The 20,589-nt window shown below is 44.8% G+C and overlaps 2 protein-coding genes across 2 annotated transcripts in view; one reads left to right on the top strand and one right to left on the bottom strand.

Moving 5' to 3' along the window:
* Positions 1-20,589, bottom strand: part of LOC120909737 — an 857,992-nt gene that overhangs the window by 697,198 nt on the left and 140,205 nt on the right. The window lies entirely within an intron of this gene.
* The window catches only part of LOC120909738 (zinc finger protein 850-like), a 100,847-nt gene that overhangs the window by 51,267 nt on the left and 28,991 nt on the right, over positions 1-20,589 (top strand). The window contains exon 6 of the mRNA XM_040321465.1: positions 13,879-14,988. Coding sequence (XP_040177399.1) covers positions 13,879-14,988 — 1,110 coding nt within the window. The remainder of the gene's footprint in view (positions 1-13,878; positions 14,989-20,589) is intronic.

Genomic DNA, 20,589 nt, shown 5'->3' on the forward strand with positions numbered 1-20,589 from the left:
TGCGATTACGGCTTATCCTGCTGGACATCATATAATGGGCAGTCAGGATAACTGAACCACTTCCCGGCCGTCATTTTGTTATAGGCCGGGTGGGAAGTGGTTAAAAGCCTTTGTAGGTCATCAGGTTAAAGGTAACTCTGAATAATGGGTCTAGAGTGCAGTGGTCAGGAGTATATCATATACAGTGATCAGGAGTATATCATATACAGAGGTCAGGAGTATATCATATACAGGGGTCAGGAGTATATCATATACAGGGGTCAGGAGTATATCATATACAGGGGTCAGGAGTATATCATATACAGGGGTCAGGAATATATCATATACAGGGATCAGGAGTATATCATATACAGAGGTCAGGAGTATATCATATACAGGGGTCAGGAGTATATCATATACAGAGGTCAGGAGTATATCATATACAGGGGTCAGGAGTATATCATATACAGAGGTCAGGAGTATATCATATACAGAGGTCAGGGTCTTCTACCAACATCTCCTCCACCATCCCGCTGTATTTGTTGTCTCACCATGTTTCCAATGATGGAGATCCAGAGACTGACCGGGGTCTTCTCCATGTCACCAGACCACCTCTTCCTCTACTATTGGGGTGCTGGGCCTTTCTATGACTACTCAGGACCCCCAACCTCTTCTATAGGATTTCTATGCCATTTAAAAAGAAGCTGAAGAAGAAGTCCATGATGTAGATGAGGGTCACATATAGTATGAGCAGCATCACCCTTCACTCTGTCACCAAGACCTCGTCTGGCAATGCCCAGAATGATACCAATTAGTCTCTGACCAATCTCACGGTTTGGATGGAATTTCTCCTTATATCAGTGGTCAGTGTAGTGGTCCCTTACATTGGTGACCAATGGGAGAAGGACCCTCTTATATGTCATCAGTGTGAAGACTGCCCTCCTTACAGATCATTGATGTCAGTTGTTACTGAGAGAGAAATTGTCCATTGCTCAAGGAACCCCTAGAACCCTTTGGAGGAACCCTGGCTGAGAAAGGCTGGACTAGGCAGTAATATATTTCTCTCCCCCTTGGTGGGAGTGGAGATGACCCATCTATAAGGATATACAGTACATACACACCCAGCACACGGCCGTGTTCACACTACGAGACGTTTCTCGGGGCTGCAGTTCCTCTGAGCTTCACAAGGTGGTGATCTTCTCACTTCTACCATAGAGACAGGAAAACTCTATGGAAGACAGGAAGTGATGTCAGGAACAAACAGGAAGTTCCAGGTGAGAGGTGAGTCGGGAGGAAGTAGTGAGGAGACATCTTTGGAATCAGCAGCAGAGGAGGTAATAAGATCTTATCTTCTATTTACACCCAGTAACCCCGTCATGTCCGTCCTCTTCCTCCATAGTCACTGTGACGTCTTTTATCTCCAGCAGATGATAATACACACATATACCTCCCAACTGTCCCTGATTTTTTTTAATGTTTCTCCATTAAGGGGTGTGTCCTATGCCTACATACTTTTGCTAATAGAAGTCCCTCATTCCCATCTCAGGAAGTTGGGAGGTATGTACACATATATAGTGTGGAGTCGTACATTAACCCCTTCAGGGTCAGAACATTCCCCCACTTACGGGGCCGGAACATTCTCTTAAAGGGTCACTAAAGGAAAATATTTTTTTAGCTAAATAGCTTCCTTTACCCTACTGCAGTACTGGTTTCATGTCCTTATTGTTCGTTTTTGCTTTGAAGTAGCTCTTAATTCTGCGGTGATCTCCACACTTCCTGGTTGCCTGTTTCCTTATAACCACAGTACTGGGAGCTTTCTCACGGTGGTCTAAGCTGTCATTACTGTGTGTCTAAAACTCCTCAGAACCAATCAGATTGATTTTAAAAACAAAACACTGCCCTGGATTTGTTTGTTTTTGTTCTGTGAGTCTTCCCGACTCACCTCTCACCCGGAACTTCATGTATGTACCTTTGAAAGCGAAAGTGAAACTAGAGGCACATTATATGATAAATTAAATTCAATTTGTAATCATTTTTAAAAGCAATCAGTTAACTTTTATGTCTCTATACCCAATAAACAGTCATTTCAGCAAAAACATTTTTTTCCTTTAGTGACCCTTTAATGTCGGAAATGTGTGTTTTTTTCCAATCTAATTCAGCTTTTCCGTTTATAATAACAGATTATACAATAATACGGGATGGGGGTTTTATTAAGAGGTGTTTTTATAATTAGGGATGCTCGGAAATTTTATCGGCCGAAACATATCGTCCCAAAATGGTGTTTTCAGCATATTGCCGAAAGAAAAAAAGTGCAGATAATTGCACATACGCGGTGGCCGTGCCTCCGGGGGTCCGCCCATTGCGGGGTGTCATCCTGATGGATCAAGGTCCTGACCTCCCCTCCTTCCTCCTCCTCTTCTTGCAGAGTGGTGATCTTCCTGTGTCAGGGAGCTGAATTGCCCGAGCCGCAGTAACAATGTCCCGCCTCCTGTGATAGACTTGACTCAGTGTGACGTGGTCACTGGAGGCGGGACATTGTTTTTTTTTAAAGATATTTTTATTGGATTTAAGACAAACCAACAAACAGAAAGAAACACAAAAAACAACAACAATACCACCAGACAATCTGGTCATAAACAGTAGGCAATATGCTCAGACATAGAAAAATAAACAGATATCAGTGCAAAGATATAAAGTAGGCACAATGGTAAAAGGTTCAGGTGTATTACCAGGGCATAGATCCCTGGGGCACGGCCCATCAATGGTCAATCAAGAGTAGTACAATGAGTGCTGGGAGAGGGTTAGCGGACTAGCCAACCATCTACCCCAAATATTGTGGAAGGTTTTGTTCCGTTTCCAGAGTTGAAAAATAAGTTTATACAGTGGGATAGAATCATTAATAAGTTTTACCCAGAGGGACCTCAGAGAGGTCTGTGCGCCCTTCCAGGACAGTAAAATAGCTTTTCTAACATAGAAGTAGAGTATGCGGAGCAGTCTCTTGGCATGTGATGATAGGTGTAATTTGCCAAAATAGGCAGTTCTTGGGGTGGATTATGTTTGGGAGGCCTAGCGCCGATGAGATGAAAGCACCCACTTCCTCCCAGAAGTCCCGGAACTACTGGGCATGACCAGAAGCAGTGTAAGAAATCGGCCTCCTGGCCACAGCCATGGACACAGGCAGCCGAGGGCAGGAGACCCATCCTGTGTAACCTAGCCAGAGTGAGGTGGGTTAGATGAAAAATGTTGACCTGTATGATGCGATCCGGGGAAGCAATAACTGAAGTTTTATACGTATCACTAAATTCTGACCAGTCCTCGTCTACCAGGGAGAGGTCCACTTTACCTGAGCTTTGTGATACCTGGGGTTAAAGTCAGTCATTAGGGCTGCATAGTAGGTGGAGACAAGTTTAGTGGGGTCCGGCTGTCTGAGCAGTTTTTCCAACGGGGGAAGGTCAGTGGGATCGTCCAGGGAGCCAAACTGGGCATGGATAGCGTGCCTGAGCTGGTAATAATAAAATAGGTACAATCTCGGTAGATCAAAGTCTAAACAAAGCTGAGAAAAATATTTAAAGCCCTGAGCGTTGTACAGGTGGCATAAATATTTAACCCCCTTGGAGTACCATCGATTGGGATCAGGAAGGGAGTACAGTTCCTGCAGATTAGGGATAAACCACAGGGGGTTGTTGGGACATTTCAGCCAGGTGTGTTTGGATACTTTTGTGACAATATAGAGGAAAGGGAAGTGGCAAGTAGAGAGGTGTCGGGGCGATCAGGGACCCATCCTCTGTAGATAATATTATGTAGGGTTTCCAGGGAAGATGCGATGGCTCCCTCCGTGGAGGTACAGGCATTGGCCGGAACTGGGCACAGCCAATCATGGATGAGCACCAGCTGGGATGCCAAGTAATATAGGAAGAAGTTACGAAAGGCCAAGCCCGCCAAGTGCACTGGTAACCGTAGTGTTTCAAGTGCTACCTTGGGGGAGCCAGAGGCGGGACATTGTTACTGCGGCCCAGGCAATTCAAATCCAGCTCCATGACACAGGGAGATTGCCGCTCTGATCCGGGGCACAGGCAGGCTGCATCTGACAGGCACTGGTAGGCTGCATCCCACAGGCACTGGCGAGGCTGCATCTTATGGGCACAGGTAGGCTGCACTGGCGAGGCTGCATTGATCTCTTGTATCATGTCTGCTAGAGGTACACCGAATCGAAATGTTGTAATACTATTAGCAGTGTGTTTAAGTAAGAGATTGCAGACATGATACAAAGGTGGTTAGAGACTGAGGACATGATACAGGAGATGGTCAGAGACTGAGGACATGATACAAGAGATGGTCAGAGACTGAGGACATGATACAGGAGATGGTCAGAGACTGAGGACATGATACAGGAGATGGTCAGAGACTGAGGACATGATACAGGAGATGGTCAGAGACTGAGGACATGATACAGGAGATGGTCAGAGACTGAGGACATGATACAAAGGTGGTTAGAGGCTGAGGACATGACACAGAAGATGGTCAGAGACTGTGCGGACATGATACAGGAGATGGTCAGAGACTGTGCAGACATGACACAGGAGATGGTCAGAGACTGTACAGACATGATACAGGAGATGGTCAGAGACTGTGCAGACATGATACAGGAGATGGTCAGAGACTGTACAGACATGATACAGGAGATGGTCAGAGACTGTGCAGACATGATACAGGAGATGGCCAAAGACTATGCAGACATTCACCTGTGTCCAGTCCTAGGCACACCACCCCTGTCATCTCTGGTCTCCTCCCGGCATCTTCATTCCCCTCTGAGCACTCGCTGCATACACAGTACAGAGTGTCAGGCACACACGGTGGGTGAGAAGGGAGATGTTGGCAGCACCTTCATTGGATACAGGGCTGCAAAGCCCTGTTGTGATGTAACATCTGATTGGCAGAGTGTGTGGTGGGCGGGGCAGTGAGTGAAAGGGGAGCTTGGGGGAAGGCAGTTCTTGTTAGGACATTCGGCCCCGGAATTTCCTACAGCCAGTCCGGCCCGGGGTCATCAACCAGGGGATATTTTCTCCCACACATATGGTACACAAATTTGGTGGCCACAAGACCCCTGTAGGTGACTGACCACCTAACTTGCCTAATTAGAGAGCCGCCTCTGTACAGTACATACACACACAGCACAAGGCCGTGTTCAGACTATGGTGTCCTTTTATGAAAGTGAGATCAGCGGCGATCCCGATTCTCACCGCTGATCTCATACACAGTTTATGAAGCTGAGGTAATCAGCGGAGAACATGTTCTCTCCACCGATTATCTCAGCACAGTGAGAATCTGTAACTGACTGTCACAGAAACGGAAAGCAGTTTATGAAGGTGCGATCTCAGCACCTCACTGGCGATCTGTGACAGAATTCTCACTTTCTGATTCACCATCTCAGAGGTGGAGAATCCGAGAGAGAAGCCGAAGCTGGCTGAGTATTGTGGAGGAAGAAGGAAGTCTTTTGTCTTCCATGCTTCACACACAAGCAGCTCTACAGTCAGATCCCATCGTCCCCCCAATACACCCCCCAAAATGAGCAGCTTAGGAATTTATAGTGTATTATATATATACATCATCATATAGCATATATATATGTGTGTGTGTGTTTATTTCTATGTGTATATATATATATATATTAGTCTACCTGCATTAAAATGCTATTAACCACTTAACGCCCGCCGCACGACTATTTACGTCCGCAAAATGGCACGGACAGGCAGATGGGCGTATATATACTTCCCTGCCTTCTAGCGGGCGGCTTACCTCGGGGAGCGATCCGGGACGACGGCGCGGCTATTCGTTTATAGCCGCTCTGTCGCGATCGCTCCCCGGAGCTGAAGAACGGGGAGAGCCGTATGTAAACACGGCTTCCCCGTGCTTCACTGTGGCGGCGCATCGATCGTGTCATCCCCTTTATAGGGGAGACTCGATCGATGACGTCAGTCCTACAGCCACACCCCCCTACTGTTGTAAACACACACTAGGTGAAGCTTAATACGTTCAGCGCCCCCTGTGGTTAACTCCCAAACTGCAACTGTCATTTTCACAATAAAGAATGAAATTTAAATGCATTTTTTGCTGTGAAAATGACAACGGTCCCAAAAATGTGTAAAAATTGTCCGAAGTGTCCGCCATAATGTCGCAGTCACGAAAAAAAACGCTGATCGCCGCCATTACTAGTAAAAAAAAAAAAAATTATAAAAATGCAATAAAAATATCCCCTATTTTGTAAACGCTATAAATTTTGCGCAAGCCAATCCATAAACGCTTATTGCGATTTTTTTTACCAAAAATAGGTAGAAGAATACGTATCGGCCTAAACTGAGGGAAAAAAAATGTTATATATGTTTTTGGGGGATATTTATTATAGCAAAAAGTAAAAAATATTGCATTTTTTTCAAAATTGTCGCTCTATTTTTGTTTATAGCGAAAAAAATAAAAACCGCAGAGGTGATCAAATACCACCAAAAGAAAGCTCTATTTGTGGGGAAAAAAGGACGCCAATTTTGTTTGGGAGCCACGTCGCACGACCGCGCAATTGTCTGTTACAGCGACGCAGTGCCGAATCGCAAAACCTGGCCTGGGCATTTAGCTGCCTAAAGGTTCGGGGCTTAAGTGGTTAAAGTCATTTTTATATAAATTTTTATTTATTAGTAAAAAAAAAAATTGTAAACCCTAAAATATGTTTTTACCCATGGACTGTTCTATTACAGTTATACGGGTTTATATTTGTATACTTTATTAAAATGTAATGATTATAAATGTGTTTTTCATTGATATGAATGGTGTATAGCTGCATTACATATGTGGGATTCCATTCATTTCCTATACACCATTCACATGTAAATAGGCACATGTATGAGCTTTAAATATTGATAAAAACAATGTTTTTTTAATAATTCGGTTAATGTATATTGTTTGGTGGGAATGTAACTTTATTATTTTATTAATATGTGGTGTATAATGTGTGCTGATTCGTGTTCAACTTTTTCTGTATTTTTCACTTCCTCATACTGTAATCCCGCTACATCACGCGAGATTACAGTGAGAGAAGCAGTTCTCAGGAGTTTCCAGACGTTTTGTAGATCGCTCCTCATCTCAACATGAGAATCGATCTACAAAGCTTCATAAACAGGCACTCAGAGGAGAGCGATCTCCCCTGAGAATGCCTGAGAACTGAATAGCGGTATTTTACCGCACTTTCATAAAAGGACACCCATGAGACGTTTCTTTGGGCTGCAGTTTCTCTGATCTCCACAAGATGGTGATCTCACTTCTACCATAGAGAGAAGAAGTCTCAATGGAAGACAGGAAATGATGTCAGGTATAAATAGGAAGTTCCGGGTGAGAGGTGAGTCGGGAGGAATTAGAGAGGAGACATCTTTGGATTTGGCAGCAGTTGAGGTAATAAGATCTTATCTTCTATTTACACCCAGTAACCCCGTCATGTCCGTCCTCTTCCTCCATAGTCACTGTGACGTCTTTTATCTCCAGCAGATGATGATACACACATATATAGTGTGGAGACCTAGATTAACCCCTTCAGGGCCGGAACATTCTCTTCATTTCAGTTTATACTAACAGATTATAAGATAATACGGGTTGGGGGTTTTAGTTAGAGGTGGACTTATGATACGTGTGTTTGAATTTATAATCTTTATGGAGGAGGAAATAACTATTCCTGATGTCTGTGAAGGTTCAACACAAGGGATGTGTCTGGATGATGACTTTATCTTTGTAAGTATCAGGTGATGTCACTGTCTATTTCCCTATGTAGGAGTATTTAGAAGGACACAAGGATCTCTACAAGGACGTCATGATGGACAATCAGCCGCCCCTCACATCACCGGGTAAGAGGAGACTTTATTGTAAAGGAGAGAGCAGTACGGAGGCTCCACCTAGATCCCCCATCATCTGATAAACACATAGAAACAATGTATTCAGTCAGTGTGTGTGTTTCCTACAGATGGATCCAGTAATGGGAACCCACCAGAGAGATGTCCCCGTCCTCTGTATTCCCGGGATTCCACACAGGAAGGTCACACCATCCCCCACCATCATCAGGTAGATGAGGAACAATCACTGATAGAATCATTAGGATCTGTACATTATCTGCATTGTTACCATTGATGTCATTTTTATTCTATATTCAGAGTGGAAACCTGAGAGATCCTAAAGTTGAGGTTAAAGAAGAGATAAAAGAGGAGGATGATGAGGATGGGGTGATGGAGGAAGAACACACCATCCCCCACCATCATCAGGTAGATGAGGAACAATTATTGGTGGTTATGATTTATACACAAACATGTTTATTATAATGAATGATTTATTATATATTCAGAGTGGAAACCTCGGGGATGATAATATTGATATTAAAAAAGAGTATAAAGAGGAGGATGAGGAGTATGGAGTGATGGAGGAGTTTTCAGAAGGACACAAGGATATGATGGAGCCACCTAATACCAGGAACCCACCAGAGAGATGTCCCCGTCCTCTGTATTCCCGGGATTCCACACAGGAAGGTCACACCATCCCCCACTGTTACAAGGTCGGTGGGGCGGAGCATCTAGAACATGGACTGGTGGAGATGATGTGTGGATTTTGTATGTAAGCTTATATCTTACAGATGATATTCTCTCTCATTCTCTTGGTTTAGAGTGGAGATCCAATCGATATAGAATTTGAGGTGAAATCAGAAGAAGAAGAGACGTATGTGAGGGATGATCAGCAGTCTATGGAGGAGGATGGAATAACGGGGACATTTATAGAGGAGGACACTCCTACAGAGATCAGCACAGGTGGGTCATTGACACTAAATCCATTCCTCCACCCATACTGCTCACTGATTGGTCCAGAGTAGGGCGGGGACTGGGTGATATCAGCCTGTAATCCCCTGGTCACTTTCCTGAGCTGTGTTCCCCGTCCTGTATTCCTGTATTTCTCTCGGATAATCTTCCTTCTCTGTGCTGCAGACACAATTTATGTCTCTAGACTGGATTTATGGAGATTCTGGGGTTCAGCTGGCAGCAAAATGTTGATTTTTCACCATAGGGTTTGCTTGACCTAGACACCTGGGGAATGTACCTTGGGTCTTCTGCCCCATGCCCGGGTCTAGTGAGATCTCTGACAGAACAATTCTCCCGGGTTATTTGCTCTGTTATTTGCTGGCTGTGCCGGGTGGAGGCATATGTCTGTATAGTCTCAGACCCAAGTCACTGAGTGCAGTCTCAGGAGATGGGAGGCAGCGGTGTGGGATCTCTGCAACTTGTCTCCAGTAATCATTTCATCCGCCACTGATTACTGAATACCAATATCATGAGTCCTAACCCATCACTATATACTCTATATTGTACATTACATACTCCTGACCCCTGCACTATATACTCTATGTTGTACATTACATACTCCTGACCCCTGCACTATATACTCTATGTTGTACATTACATACTCCTGACCCTTGCACTATATACTCTATGCTGTACATTACATACTCCTGACCCCTGCACTATATACTCTATGTTGTACATTACATACTCCTGACCCTTGCACTATATACTCTATGCTGTACATTACATACTCCTGACCCCTGCACTATATACTCTATGTTGTACATTACATACTCTTTATTATCTCTGAACAAGAATGGTTGAAGAGCCGGTTTAGGGCCAGGACACATTTGAGTAGATGCAATGACAATTGGCAGACTCCGAGACTTCTATAGGTAGACTGCTATACAGTGGAAGGCCTCCAGCCGGACACCACTTCTGTATAGGTAGGACCGCTGTCTCCTATGGTAACAAATCTTGTTACAGTCACTAACGCTAGTTCTACATAACTCTTGGTAACACAGAATAGTTCTCTTCTTCTCACACAGTCTCTCACTGCAGATCTTCTCTCCCTGAGCTCCCGGTCTCTCACTAGACTTCCAGATTCAGTGGCCACTGAATGTCCTGAGCTCTTCTACAACTAAATCGCTGTATATTCCTCAAGCATCACCCCCGCTATCCTGCTGGGCCCCTGGCTTGGCACTTATTGATGCTCCTCAAGCGTCACCCCCGCTATCCTGCTGGGCCCCTGGCTTGGCACCTGCTGAAGCTTTCCCACTTCTTCACTGTCCCAGGCTGGAGAGAAGATTGCTCTGGTACTGGCTCCAGCTTACTAACTGTAGTCTCCGGTAACAAGGTGGATGGTCCCTTAGTGGCGACAGCTTCCCCTCCACCTCCGACCACAACTGGTTCCCCGTTCGGCAGAACCTTTACTCTCGGTTGGAATCCAATCCTGCAGTCCCAACCTTGCGCTGCTTCTCTTGTTCCTGGATAGGCCTCAGGCTTCCGGCCTAAGAACCCGGGCGACATAACACACGTCCACCCAGACAGCCGTCCAGGTGGCACAGAACCCCGATCACCGGGCTCCACCCAAATAAGTAGGCTCTCCCAGCAGGCCTAGGGACCAAAGAAACCCCTGTCAATTGGCTGAGACACCCCATCCATTCATTATCCGACCTTGCTACACCCTTGTCTATCTAGTGCCACCTAGTGACAGAAGAGAAAAGGTGCAGCCATCCAAAGTTAGAGAGGAATCAGTAGATCTCCTAACAATAAGCAAGGATAAATACCACCTGGGAAACGTATTAGTCACCCTTCCTAAACACCAGGGTGCTACATGTTCATTACATACTCCTGACCCCTGCACTATATACTCTATGTTGTACATTACATACTCCTGACCCCTGCACTATATACTCTATGTTGTACATTACATACACCTGACCCCTGCACTATATACTGTACTCTATGTTGTACATTACATACTCCTGACCCCTGCACTATATTCTTTATGTTGTACATTACATACTCCTGACTTTTGCACTATATACTCTATGTTGTACATTACATACTCCTGACCCCTGCACTATATACTCTATGTTGTACATTACATACTCCTGACCCCTGCACTATATACTCTATGTTGTACATTACATACTCCTGACCCCTGCACTATATACTCTATGTTGTACATTACATACTCCTGACTAGGGTTGTCCCGATACCGATACTGGTATCGGGGCCGATTATACTCCCGCAAATACCCCCGATACCGAAATAGAATACTTACCCCCCCCCCCCCGCCGCCGCATCCCGCCGACGTTACGCCGCATCCCCGCTACCGCCGACTGGGTAATACGGGCGGGGAACATTACAGCTTTGAATAGCTGTAATGATTCGCGCCGCGTATAGACACTCCCCCTTGCTCGGGTGAACTGTCCAATCCCGAGCGAGAGGGAGTGTCTATACTAGGGTTGTCCCGATACCACTTTTTTAGGACCGAGTACAAGTACCGATACTTTTTTTCAAGTAGTCGCCGATACCGAATACCGATACTTTTTTTTAATGTCATGTGACCGTTTTCAAACCACAATACAGACCAAAGATATTTTCTTTAGAATTATGAAGAACTGGTACATCATGGTGTTGAGTTGTTTTTTAGTATACGGTACTGGAAAACTACATATCATTGAAGGAGTGATCACTGTCGGTGCAGCTCATCGGTGCCAGTGCCCAAAAGTGCAGCTAGCCAGTGCCACCTATCAGTGCAGGGAGGCAGCTTATTAGTGCATCTCATCAGTGCCACCCAATCAATGCCAGTGCCACCTATCAGTGCCATCCATTTATGAGTGCCATTCAATCAATGCCAGTGCCACCTATCAGTGCCATCCAATTTGTGTTCGATGTCACAAAAAAAAAAAAAAAAGTATTCTATTTTGGTATCGGGAGTATTTGCGCGAGTACGAGTACTAGCGCAAATACTCGGTATCGGTCCCGATACCGATACTGGTATCGGTATCTGGACAACCCTAGTCTATACGCGGCGCGAATCATTACAACTATTCAAAGCTGTAATGTTCCCCGCGCGTATTAACCAGTCGGCGGCAGCGGGGATGCAGGTAAGGGGGACATGGCTGGATATGGGGGGGAGACATGGCTGGATATGGGGGGGAGACATGGCTGGAAATGGGGGGGAGACATGGCTGGATGGGGGGGGGAGACATGGCTGGATGGGGGGGGAGACATGGCTGGATGGGGGGGAGACATGGCTGCATGGGGGGAGACATGGCTGGATGGGGGGGAGACATGGCTGCATATGGGGGACATGGCTGCATGGGGGGGAGACATGGCTGCATATGGGGGACATGGCTGGATATGGGGGGACATGGCTGGATATGGGGGGAGACATGGCTGCATATGGGGGGACATGGCTGGATATGGGGGAGACATGGCTGGATATGGGGGGACATGGCTGCATATGGGGGGGGACATGGCTGCATATGGGGGAGACATGGCTGCATATGGGGGGGACATGGCTGCATATGGGGGGGACATGGCTGCATATGGGGGGGACATGGCTGCATCTGGGGGGGACATGGCTGCATATAGGGGGGACATGGCTGCATTTGGGGACACATTTAAAAAAAAGTATCGGTATTCGGTATCGGCGAGTACTTCAAAAAAGGTATCGGTACTCGTACTCGGTCCTAAAAAAGTGGTATCGGGACAACCCTACTCCTGACCCTCGTCCTATAATCCCCTCATCACTGTCACTCCTATAAAAGACAGTTCTCGTTGTCTCCTCACTCTCTGACTAAGGTCCATGAATAAAGAAATGATCTGGTAGGAGATCAGAGGAGCCATTTACTAGTTACCTTGAGGGGGGAATTGTAAGATCCTCAGAGACAAAGCTGCCTGATGTGGGCGGAGTCCTGGTTTAGGGGAACCAATCAGCTCATGTCTAGTAATAATCTTTGTATTTCTATTTTAGTAGATGGACGGGAGATGAGGAAAACCTCAGAGGATTGTCTTACTTTGTCTCCAGACTGTAAAGTAGAAGATGAGGACATCACACAGTATAGTCCAGGAGAAAACCCGACTACCTCAAATGTCCATCCGGCACCACACAGTGTAGATGGACCATCGTATTCCTCTTATCCTGAGGAACCTCAGACTGTGCGGGACGGTGCCGGACCATCGTATTCCTCTTATCCTGAGGAACCTCAGACTGTGCGGGACGGTGCCGGACCGTCGTATTCCTCTTATCCTGAGGAACCTCAGACTGTGCGGGACGGTGCCGGACCATCGTATTCCTCTTATCCTGAGGAACCTCAGACTGTGCGGGACGGTGCCGGACCATCGTATTCCTCTTATCCTGAGGAACCTCAGACTGTGCGGGACGGTGCTGGACCATTGTATTCCTCTTATCCTGAGGAACCTCAGACTGTGCGGGACGGTGCCGGACCATCGTATTCCTCTTATCCTGAGGAACCTCAGACTGTGCGGGACGGTGCCGGACCATCGTATTCCTCTTATCCTGAGGAACCTCAGACTGTGCGGGACGGTGCCGGACCATCGTATTCCTCTTATCCCGAGGAACCTCAGACTGTGCGGGACGGTGCCGGACCATCGTATTCCTCTTATCCTGAGGAACCTCAGACTGTGCGGGACGGTGCCGGACCATCGTATTCCTCTTATCCTGAGGAACCTCAGACTGTGCGGGATGGTGCCGGACCATCGTATTCCTCTTATCCTGAGGAACCTCAGACTGTGCGGGACGGTGCCGGACCATCGTATTCCTCTTATCCTGAGGAACCTCAGACTGTGCGGGACGGTGCCGGACCATCGTATTCCTCTTATCCTGAGGAACCTCAGACTGTGCGGGGCGGTGCCGGACCATCATATTCCTCTTATCCTGAGGAACCTCAGACTGTGCGGGACGGTGCCGTCCTTCCAACAGATAAGAGGTTGTCCTTTCCCGAGTGCGGGAAGTGTTTCAGTTCCAAAAGCACTCTTAATGTGCATAAAAAATCTCACACAGTTGAGAAGCTGTATTTCTGTCCTGAGTGCGGTCAAAGTTTTTCAATGAAGTCCAGTCTTTCCATACATCAGAGATCTCACACGGGGGAGATGCCTTTTTCCTGTTCTGAGTGCGGGAAATGTTTTTTACGGAAGTCCCATCTTTTCACACATCAGAGATCTCACACGGGGGAGAAGCCTTTTTCCTGTCCTGAGTGCGGAAAATGTTTTTCACAGAAGTCCCATCTTTCCACACATCAGAGATCACACACGGGGGAGAAGCCTTTTTCCTGTTCTGAGTGTGGGAAATGTTTTTTACAGAAGTCCGATCTTTCCACACATCAGAGATCTCATACGGGGGAGAAGCCTTTTTCCTGTTCTGAGTGCGGAAAATGTTTTTCACTGAATTCAGATCTTTCCAAACATCAAAGATCTCACACGGGGGAGAAGCCTTTTTCCTGTTCTGAGTGCGGAAAATGTTTTTCAGTGAAGTCCAGTCTTTCGACACACCAGAGATCTCACACGGGGGAGAAGCCTTTTTCCTGTTCTGAGTGTGGGAAATGTTTTTCAGAGAAGTCCAATCTTTCCACACATCAGAGATCTCATACGGGGGAGAAGCCTTTTTCCTGTTCTGAGTGCGGAAAATGTTTTTTACGGAAGTCCCATCTTTCCAAACATCAGAGATCTCACACGGGGGAGAAGCCGTATTCCTGTCCTGAGTGCGGGAAATGTTTTTCAGTGGAGTCCAGTCTTTCCAGACATCAGAGATCTCACACGGGGGAGAAGCCTTTTTCCTGTCCTGAGTGCGGGAAATGTTTTTCAGAGAAGTCCAGTCTTTCCAAACATCAGAGATCTCACACGGGGGAGAAGCCGTATTCCTGTTCTGAGTGCGGGAAATGTTTTTTACTGAAGTCCCATCTTTCCATACATCAGAGATCACACACAGGTGAGAAGCCGTATTCCTGTCCTGAGTGTGGGAAATGTTTTTCAGTGAAGTCCCATCTTTCCACACATCAGAGATCTCACACGGGGGAGAAGCCTTTTTCCTGTCCTAAGTGCGGGAAATGTTTTTCACAGAAGTCCCATCTTTCCATACATCAGAGATCTCACACAGGGGAGAAGCCGTATTCCTGTCCTGAGTGAGGGAAATGTTCCTCACTGAAGTCCTGTCTTCCTGTACATCAGGGGTCCCACACAACCCTCGAGGTGTATTAGTGAGTGCGGGAAATGTCTTGTATGTGAATGTTGCTGGACATGTGGGGAAGAAGCACACCCTGATATACGGGTGAAACTCGAAAAATTTGAATATGGTGCAAAAGTCCATTTATTTCACTAATGCAACTTAAAAGGCGAGACGAATAAATGAGAGAGACTTGTTACATGCAAAGCAAGAGGGTTCAAGCCGTGATTTGTCATCATTGTGATGATTGTGGCTTCCAGCTCATGAAAACCCCAAATCCACAATCTCAGAAAATTCCAATATTCCATGCAATCAATAAAACACGGATTGTACAGAGAAGGATATCGCACCTCTGAAAAGTAGAAGCTGCGTATTAATTGTGTGAAAATAGTGCAGCGCTGCGTATCTATAAATCTTATAGAAACAAATAATTATACATTCCATAAAACTATTTATGAAAAAAGAAATAAATGATAAAAAAACAGTTCATATGGAGGTTTCCAAAGCTGTCACCGCTGTGAAAAATCCGATTTAAATGGATCCAATATTCAGTGCGCACCCCCACCTGCTAAAATGCATGCTCACCTCAAGGGTGAGTATAAAACTCATAGACAGATCACTCCTTGTGTCCGATCACGATCCGTCCACTTTACCAATGGTAGTAATTCCTACAGTCTCCAGACTGCACCTCTGTGTGGGGAATCAACGTATAAATTGTCTCCAAACACCACCTTCCTCCATTCACTTATTAATAATCAATTCCACTTCTATATCCCGGGGGGAAGGACATGAAAGAAAAAACACAAGTACCATAGTGCTCTCTGCTTCTGAATTTATTATAAAAAAAGTTACACAGGAACAAAGATTGTCTCTGGACAGCCGCACTCTGAACAAATTGTCGCCTTTATTAAAAGAAGGACAGCACTACAAGTCACAGCAAAATAAAACCCGACTGCTGACGCGTTTCGCATTGCAACTAGCGCTTAGTCATAGCTAGAGTCCCCTAAAAAGTTACACTTACAAGAAATAACAATAAAAACAGCAAGTATCAAATCACCAGCTCATTCACCGCCGATCTAGACCCACGGCCTGACATCACAGATAGGGCTCCTCCCTTCTAAACGTGTGTCGGCCTCTCATTGGCCTTCGTCAGTAGATGGGTAGGTCAAATGAGGTGAAACCTTATATGCCTGCCTGTTGCCTAGGCAACCCTTCAGGCATCACCACAGTCTGTGAGGACACGCCCTCTTCCTGTGACTACAGAGCTGACATTTCGTAGAGCTGGAGAGCGTGTCACCCGAATCTGCAAACCAGCAGGGCGCTCTCACTCGATCACACCGCTGAGCTCCGTGGTAATGTCCCGAAAACATAAATATGTATGAATCAATCACATATATGAAAAATCAATTGTACACCGATCCTAAAAAATAATAATAATATATAAAACTACGGCTTGTCCAGGATTTGATCACGGGACCTCTCGCACCCCGAGAGAGAATCGTACCCCTAGACCAACGAGCCGAGTTACCCCTCCCACATTTCATGAGCTTATATCACTATATAAACCTATTACAATCAATCATTAATAAAATCTAATGTGAATGTCGATCGGCGGTGAGTGAGCTGGTGATCTGATACTTGCTGTTTTTATTGTAAGTGTAACTTTTTAGGGGGGCTTTTATAATAAATTCAGAAGCAGAGAGCACTATGGTACTTGTGTTTTTTCTTTCCTGTCCTTCCCCCCGGGATATAGAAGTGGAATTGATTATTAACCACTTAAGGACCGGGGCCTGTTTTTCAGACTTTGTCCTTTGAAGATTAAACAGTTTTTTTGCTAGAAAATTACTTAAAACCCCCAAACATTATATATATTTTTTTCTAACACCATAGAGAATAAAATGGCGGTCATTGCGATACTTTTTATCTCACCGTATTTGCGCAGCGGTCTAACAAGCGCACTTTTTTTGGAAAAAATTTACTTTTTCATATAAAAACATAAGACAACAGTAAAGTTAGCCCAATTTTTTTTAATAATGTGAAAGATAATGTTACGCCGAGTAAAATGATACCCAACATGTCACGCTTCAAAATTGCTCCCGCTCGTGGAATGGAGCCAAACTTTTACCCTTAAAAATCTCTGTAGGCGACGTTTAAAAAATTCTATAGGTTGCATCTTTTGAGTTACAGAGGAGGTCTAGGACTAGAATTATGTTGGCCATTGATAGCAGGAGAAAAATAAAAAATGGAGTCATTACTTCTCATTGGCTGAGTACATTTTGTGGTGGAAGATTTCACAGACATTTAGGGATCTAGTATAAAACAAATTGTAGAATGAATGTGACACGCGTTCCTCCAATCAGGACAAATATTGGATCATCGGCTCCATCTAGTGGCAAAAATCTGCCCATGTGGTATTAATACCGACCATTGACGTAAAACAGAAAATATCACATTTGGCCATTAGATGGCGCTAAGTAGCATAGAAATTATCTCCATCTAGTGGCCAAATGCAATCATTTCCATTGTAAATGAATGGAAACCGTTCGACCAGCATAGCAAATATCCTAATAACATTCATCTTTGCCCCATTCACACAGAAGGAATGTACATGGACTTTCCCCGGGGGAATTGCTATGCACATATTTTATGAATAGACCCCTAAATGTCAGGAGACGTTTATATAAAGATGGGAAGTATGGAACAGATAAATGAATAGACCTCCTAGCAATGTTATTACCAGGCTGCAGCTAGGGGGAGCTCTAATGTGTGAGCACAGCAGAGTGATCCCATCTAGCTCACATTAACCCTTTCACTGTCATGTTTTTGCACATTTTGGGCCTGAAGATTAGATAAAACCCCCAAACATATATTATCTGATAGCAGAGGCCCTGGAGAAAAAAATGGTGGTGATTGTTAAGGTGTTCCTCGTACACAGATTTCCCCTTAATATCCGGGTTTATTTTCTCCTTTTCCCCCATTTTCTATGGTGTGATCATTTCTACAAGACTTTGTTATAATAATGTAACACGTTGTGTATTGTATTGTATGACTCCGCCTCCACATTCCAGACAAGTCATTTTCCTGACCAATCGCATTTCTACCTTTTTACTATTTCCTGATTCTATGACTGTAATCTGTTTTAAATGTAAAATTATAATAAAAAAATGTATTGAAGAGAAAAAAGTTGTGTGTGTCGGTGGTGTAAGGCTGGCTAGAGTTCCCCCATAATATCAATGCATTGTAAGGCTTTCTAGAGTTACCCCATAATATCAATGCATTGTAAGGCTTGATGGAGTTCCCCCATAATATCAATGCATTGTAAGGCTTTCTAGAGTTACCCCATAATATCAATGCATTGTAAGGCTTGATAGAGTTCCCCCATAATATCAATGCATTGTAAGGCTTGCTAGAGTTCCCCCATAATATCAATGCATTGTAAGGCTTGCTAGAGTTCCCCCATAATATCAATGCATTGTAAGGCTTTCTAGAGTTCCCCCATAATATCAATGCATTGTAAGGCTTGCTAGAGTTCCCCCATAATATCAATGCATTGTAAGGCTTGCTAGAGTTCCCCCATAATATCAATGCTTGTAGAGATGTATCCTTTAAACCAGAACCGTTGGGATTAATTACACAGAAGCTAGAAACGGCCTTGCAATATGTTATTGTGTAAGTGAAATAGAACAAATACATCTTGCATAACAAGATAGGGCATGCGGTAGAACAAGTCTTAGCTGGTTACACGCTCAGGAATGTTGTATAATTGTGACTGTAAGGTTCGGTTCTGGTTCCGTTGCCTAGGCTGGACTTTGGACAGGTGGATACCCTCTCACCGGTCGGTCAATTGAAACACAGACACAATATGCTGTATTAAGAAATGCAAATTGCTTATATTGTTCACAGTATTTATACAGATACAGATGTTCCTCTTTTCACAAGTTTCATTCTTACAAGTTTCAGAAAATAGAGGAACAATTTACAAACTTCAGAGGATTGCGGAACAAGTTACTTGCACACAGAATGCCTGTGCCGGAACTAGCCGTCTAACACATAATCTATTTGTATCTATGACAAAAACCGCAAAGCCTAAATGTTAGAAGAAAAACAAGCACAGTACTTATTGCAATGTCTCCCAAGAGACCCATGCCATACAAAATGGAACCCCAAATCTAAAATGGAGTAACTAATGTCAGACATATAATATTCCATTATTTCACATTCCTTACAATATCCCTCCTCTGATCCCAAAGAATGTTTACTTTCTTGGGATCACTCACTATACCAAATTTGGTTCGCCATCTAAATGGTATGAATCTTTTCCTTACTATGACTCATTTTGGGTCTTGGCCTTTTCCTATCTTATGTATCCCATGGCAACCTGGGGTGAAGTAGCAAACCCCAAAAGCGGTCACCACAAACAGTATAAGCAACAGTCCACAATATTTCCCTCCTCGTATCATTCTATTGTACACCCCTGACCGTTGTCCCATACAGTCTCTATTCTGATTGGCAGTTAAGTGCTGGTTTTCCCGGACCCTTGCTCTATGGGAGGAGCCATCAGGGTCTCTGGCTTTACGTCCTCCTTGTTCTTGAGCCCTCGCTCCAAGGGGGGAGCCATCGGGGCTTCTGGGGTCTTTATCTTCAAGGGACCTTTTCCACCGTATATGGACCTTGGTAAATGGGGCCTGTCTTTCTCCTTACGGCCAATTGCTTAACCAATACCTCATCTCCAGGTATAAAGGGGTGAGATGGATCTGTGGAAAGAGGAGAAAAGGTGACAGCAACTCCTTCTTGGGTATGTTGGATAGTACTTACCAGATGTTTCATCCAAGTCTCCTGTTGAGAAAACAAATCATTATCCTTTCCTACACTATTCTCAGCTGGAGGATGTCCCATGAGTATCTCAAAAGGGGAATACCCTCTAGAATTAGGAGTGACCCTTATCTGGTAAAGTACACCTGGAAGATAATGTTTCTATTCATTCGTTCCACAATTCCAGCACTCTGAGGGTGATAAGGGATGTGCAATTTCCATTGTATCCCCAAAATCTTGGAGAATTCCTGTGTGAGTTTAGAGGCAAAAGCTGGTCCCTGGTCAGACCAGATATTCACTGGGAGTCCGAATCGACTCACCCAATTATTTATAATAGCTCGTACCGCTATTCCTGCTGTTTCCCCAGTAGTGGGCACTGCTTCTACCCACCCGGAAAATTTATCCACAATTACCAAAAGATATTTTACATTTCCTTTCTGTTTTGGCATATGTGTAAAGTCTATTTGTAAGTCTGTAAGAGGTCCTAATGGAGGGGGCAAATTTCCGTGTCTTCCCATTGCCTTGCCCTGTACATTATTTTGTGCGCATGTAACGCATGAGCTTACAAAGTCTTGTATTATTTTTTATGAGTCCTTGTGGACTCTGTATTGTTTTAAGATGGACTTCTGGCCTATGTGACCTGGACCATGAATGTATGAGATGATCAATGGTGCCGCAGACTTAGGAATACCCATGATTCCCTCCTTATTTGTCCAAAGACCCGCAGGATCTTTGGCCAAA

Source organism: Rana temporaria, chromosome 8, assembly GCF_905171775.1.
Source record: "Rana temporaria chromosome 8, aRanTem1.1, whole genome shotgun sequence".
In the NCBI taxonomy this organism is placed as follows: Eukaryota; Metazoa; Chordata; class Amphibia; order Anura; family Ranidae; genus Rana; species Rana temporaria.